The sequence below is a fragment of the Homarus americanus genome, unplaced genomic scaffold, assembly GCF_018991925.1.
Source record: "Homarus americanus isolate GMGI-L3 unplaced genomic scaffold, GMGI_Hamer_2.0 scaffold13381, whole genome shotgun sequence".
Taxonomy (NCBI): Eukaryota; Metazoa; Arthropoda; class Malacostraca; order Decapoda; family Nephropidae; genus Homarus; species Homarus americanus.
The window spans coordinates 968,353-973,790 of NW_024739802.1; the positions used below are offsets into that span (position 1 = coordinate 968,353).

Consider the following 5,438-nt stretch of genomic DNA (forward strand, 5'->3'; position numbering starts at 1 on the left):
ACACAAACACAAACACAGCTTATGACTAATGTATGTATTTCTCAACCTTTATTTATTAAGTGTATATAAACTTCATCATAAGAAAAATACCTTTATTCAAACAAACAAGAGACAGCTACAAATAAGACTTGTACACATGATGGCAATATTGAGTACACAAGATGATTAATGTTGTGACAAAAACAACCACGAGCCGAGAGAGAGAGAGAGAGAGAGAGAGAGAGAGAGAGAGAGAGAGAGAGAGAGAGAGAGAGAGAGAGAGAGAGAGAGAGAGAAGAAAATGGTTATACTGTGAGCGATGCTGGGGAGGGAGGGAGGAAGGGAGGGAGGGTGAGCGTGATGGAGGGGAACTTTACCATCATAATGACCGGGAGGGAGGGAGGGCTGGAGCATATAGTTACTTCTACCACCAAGAAGTGTACACTGTGGGTAACAGAAATAAATTGGGAAAGAGATTAACAGAGTGGATGTGCAGGTGCTGACAGCAGACCTCAACACAGGGATGGATATAATGTACAAGAAAGACACTAATATTATATAAATTACTCTAAAACTACGAGTATGTGTGTATGTATGTGTGTATATCATATATACATACATACAGACATACATGAACATATATTAATTTTTCCCTGTTATTACTAATACAGACTACTAAACCCATCATATATATTATACAGTGTTCTAACTATGGCATAAATCTATTGACTAGAATTACTATAATACACAACACTAAGTTACAATGGTGCCATAGTGGCCACCACAAGGGTCCACAAGACACAACACGACAGTCACTGTATCCTGGAGGCTGTGTGGACCTGTACCACATTATAAACTAAATGTGGTTAACACAGTGTATACAGTTAGTCATTATCACCAAACACACCTGTAAGTTGTCAGGTAACTCACGTCACTGACACACTGCTAATTAAGGTCCCATCACTCATATTAAGTTCCTATCATACACAAAATGGCCCTGGTGCTACACACCGAGCTCCTAACACACCTAGTTACAGTAACAGGTGTTGGTGTACGATATTTTCCGTGTCTTCTTCAACACCGTTAAGTGTTGAGTGTTTACTGTACAGCTTCAGATATTGAGACATGTTGTGTGACGTTAATATCATGTGAAACTTTAATGTTATGTACTCTGCGACAGCTTGAGGTGTATGAGTATGGTGGAGGGCTGCGGCAGAGTGAGAGGTGCCAAAGTACTGACGACTCCAAACATTACTGTATATGTTACTAATATTAGCTGTAATAAAGAAACAATGATGTTACTTTATCTGGAGTGTGTTTGTTCATACGATGTTGTGCTTCATTATGTTTTGTTTTGTTCTCAGTGTCATGAATATAAAGGGTTACAATGGACTATGGAATAATATAAAGTAGGTCAAACGTTTGTCACTGAATGTGACCTTTGTATCATTAACTTCTTGAGTTGAGGTCTCATCTGCTTCAGCCAGCACAAGCTTCGCTGGGGCTGATACATAGTTCTTATGTAGCTAACACAGGACTCATCACATACCATCAGCGAACTATCTTAATTATAGTAATTTGTTTTATGTAAGAAAGAGAATAAAAATGTTCTACATGTTACTAGTGTGCAGAGAAAATGTTGAGATAAATTCCAGCTGCAGAGAGAAAGACTGTTTCAAGCTGACAGCTTTACTTAACCCGGGGTAAGAGAGGAACATGACCGCCAACTTTAGCCTGCTACGTGTTCAACACAAGACATAATATATATATTTTCCGGGACGATAAAATCTTTTTGCGTTGTGTTATTTATAAAACTTTAAATGTAAGTAAGAGAAACTTGAGCCTCGGTAGAACACATGAAAGGTGTTAACAAGTAGTGTCTTCTGAGACGATTGTTTCATCTTGGCCACAACCCATGATATACTGATCAGGATAGTGTCCTCTGGTGCGTAATAAACATCACCATAATATGTCGTTACTATTCACTGATAATATCTCGACCATATTAACCTTATAAACCAGATGATAAGGACATATATGACCTACAATTGTTGACCCACTGTGGTTCACAAATACTGTAATAAGTCGCCATTACGACCACACAGATAACTTAGATGCAGCGGTTCTAGTTGATACTGTTAGACGCAGATTATTCCAGATATTTTAAGCAACGTTGAATGTTACGAGCCAGAGTGACGGGCTGATAAGAGGCACTATGAGGCCACTAAAGACTTCGTTGTCTGGTAACTGAAGGAAAAACTGTATCTTATCAACAGTCGTAAACTTGATGAACTTGGATCTTTAACTTTCAGCGCCAGTTGAGGTTGTTAACACGATAAAGAGATCACACTCTCATCTACACAACTTTGACCTTCACTAAACCACAACTACAGTGTTCTAGTTATAGTAGACATATTGGCATGAGATATATTGAGTGTTTAGTGATGTGAAAGTTCCACTAAATTGATGTTATTTGAATGTAATTGTAATTTTCTTTCACTAACGTCGTTGTGAGAGCAATACTTGTTCGTTATTGTCAAAGGCAGCATAAACACGTTGGTGTATGTAAGGTTAAGTAATAAATTATTAAACTAACGTAATTAATAAGACAGCCTATCAATTACTGACGTATAATTTTTATGAAGAGAAAAATAATGTTGACATAACTTATAACGTCTTAAAGTTACAGATGGCGCCCTTCGTTTAATATGCAACTCACATCTCAAAGGGTGAGTACGGGCACTCCATTACGTCACTAGTTGCGTGTGTTGACTGTCACTCCAGGTGCGGGGAGGGTCAGTCCCCAACAGGAGGGCCACGGCCTCTGTCTCAGACATCGGTGACAGGAACGAGAACGTCTCCAGGTTGTTCTGGAACACTCCTGAGTCGGAGGAGTTACACAGCAGAGACACGAAGTCGGAATCTTGAGTTACGTAGACAGGAGGTTGTTGGGTCTTGTTTGGGCTTATGGGGTACTGCTCAGGTTGGGGTTCCTGTGGGCTAGGGGCCTCACCTAGGATGCTGGAGAGGACCCAGGAACAGGTGTCCTGGTGGGCGTTACCGTCCAGGATGTCTTGAAGGGACCTGATGTAGGCGGAGGCTAGTTTTAGTGTGGTGATCTTGGTCATGTCGGAGGCTGCTCGTCGACTACACACCCAGGAAGGCAACGCATCACGTAAGGTCTCGAAGGCTGTATTGATCTGCCGCATGCGGTACCTCTCTCGGGCATTGGCAGTCTTTCTGCGGTACCTGGAGAGCGGTGGCGGCTGTGGCTTGTGTCTCAGCGTGTCCTGGAGACTCCATTCACTGTCAGAGGGACGCCTCGCCTGCAGTGACCGAGGCCGCAGCTTGTACTTCCCTTCCGACGATCCCGCTGTGTGACACTTACTGCTCGTGTCTGCGGTTCCTTCAACACTACAGCGGGTCATTGTTGTTGTTGTTATTATTACTATTATTATTACTACTATTACTACTTTTGTTATTGTTAATGGTATTATTGTCCACCAGGTCCTTTATTACATCTTCTACACTTAAAAGTTTTTCCATTTTGATCCACTCTAAGTTTGCCATCATTTTCTTTACAATTGTTACACATCACTATCGTTCATTTCGTGGCGTTGTTACCATGTCGAGATATAACATTCGTTTAAATCACGCCATCTGAAAATGAAGAAGGACATCATCATCTAAGAGTAGCTGCACCTGCTGTGATAAAAAAAAATGACTTCCAATTTATACTCACAAAGATAACACGAAACACTATGAAGTAATTCTTGTTTAAACATTCTATAATTGACAAAACTATGATCTGTTTCAAGGTAATAATCCCAGGGAAGAACAGACATGCAGGAACCAGGTCCTGCCGAGGAGAGGATCTCACCTGAGGGTCGTGTGAGTGAGTGTGGCCGGGGAGCCAGAGAGTGAGAGAGAGATTGAGAGCGGAGCAGCACCGTGGTCTCTCCTCCAATGTTGGCAGCTCACTGACCCATCCCACCCTGTCGCTCCCTCACCTCGACCAAACCATTATTTTACACATTTTGTCTTTTAACTTTCTCTAAGAGAAAATTTTTAACTTATATTAAGCTAAAGGAATAATTTAACACCAGGGGAAGTTATCACAAGTGGTGGTGAGGCTGCTGAGGCACTTTACAGGCAGATATAAAGGGTGTGTGATAACAGCTTTGGCCGGGCATGTGGCGGCATTTCGGCCTTGAGTGTTTTGCAGTTCCCGCGATGAAAGCTACTCTCAGGTGTTGCCCAAGTCTTACAGTACACCAAATGTACAGTGTAGTGAAGCCAGTGTTTGAAATACCACAAATATACAATACATCACTGATATACGCACATAGCCTCAGTTACAAATATGCCCGTATACGTTTTTGCCCATATATGGTAAAGCTAAGGCTGAGAAATACACAGATTATAGAGGTTTAAACACTGCTGGTTTAGTGTATGTTAGGAATACACCATATACACTGTCCTATACGCGTCTTTTAGCCTAGGTTAAAAGTACAACAGTTGTATCAATTTAAACGTTTGTTGCGCTGTCTGTTAATGTACGAAATATACAGTTACGGTCTTGTATATAATAAGAAAATATTAGTATTCTTGGCGCACTCGTTCTATATAGTAAGGGCAGGTGTGTCTCTGGGAGGTCTGATAAGAAATACTATTACTGGACACACAACATTAACCTTTGTGAAGAATGAGATTTAATCTGTAAAGTGTCTATGTGATGTATGTGTGTGTGTGTATGTGTGTGTGTGTGTGTGTGTGTGTGTGTGTGTGTGTGTGTGTGTGTGTGTGTGTGTGTGTGTGTGTGTGTGTGTGTGTGTGTGTGTGCGTGTGTGTGTGTGCCCTTCTCACATAGCATGGTTTATCTCAATAATTTCCCTTCCTTTTCCGTAAGTTTCTGAAAGACGTGACCCCTGTCTAGTGTTCTCTTGAAACAAGATACATATATCAAGAAGGTATGAGGTGTCGTCTTTGATTTTCATGTTCATTCCACAAAAAACTAAATTTTGTTTCTCTCAATAGTAAAAAAAAGTGAGACCACATCTTAAAGGTCTTAGTTTACGTGTAACAAATCAAGATAATGTTCTCTTGGTGATGATTAGTCTAGCGGTCAGCAACACAGTGCTTCATAATCATCGGTGCTTTGATGTAACTCAATAATGCTAGTTACACGGTACTGTCCATTGTGTGTTTTTGGTGTCATAACCAGGTTGAAATATTGCACCTCGATGCACAATTACTATCACTAAAACACAAGGGAATGGATCACTAAATTTCCTAAGTTGCTTTTATACATTTCAGTGCGCAATTACTATCAATAAAAATCTCAACTTTGTATCAATAAATTTACCGATATCCAGAATATCTTTATAAGATTGTAGTCTTGAGAAGGGTCTGAGGAAGCAGGATTAAGATCACACAGATACCGTCAACACGTTCCTTGA

General features: G+C 40.6%; 1 protein-coding gene across 1 annotated transcript; it reads right to left on the bottom strand.

Annotated features, from left to right (window-relative positions):
• Positions 1 to 652: 652 nt before the first annotated feature.
• LOC121874983 (pancreas transcription factor 1 subunit alpha-like) lies at positions 653 to 3,959 on the bottom strand. The gene is made up of 2 exons (XM_042379333.1): positions 3,860 to 3,959; positions 653 to 3,639 (listed from the first exon to the last, which is right to left on the bottom strand). The coding sequence occupies exon 2, from the start codon at positions 3,405 to 3,407 to the stop codon at positions 2,727 to 2,729; it is 681 nt and encodes a 226-aa protein (XP_042235267.1). The 5' UTR covers positions 3,408 to 3,639; positions 3,860 to 3,959; the 3' UTR covers positions 653 to 2,726.
• Between the last annotated feature and the right edge of the window lie 1,479 nt (positions 3,960 to 5,438).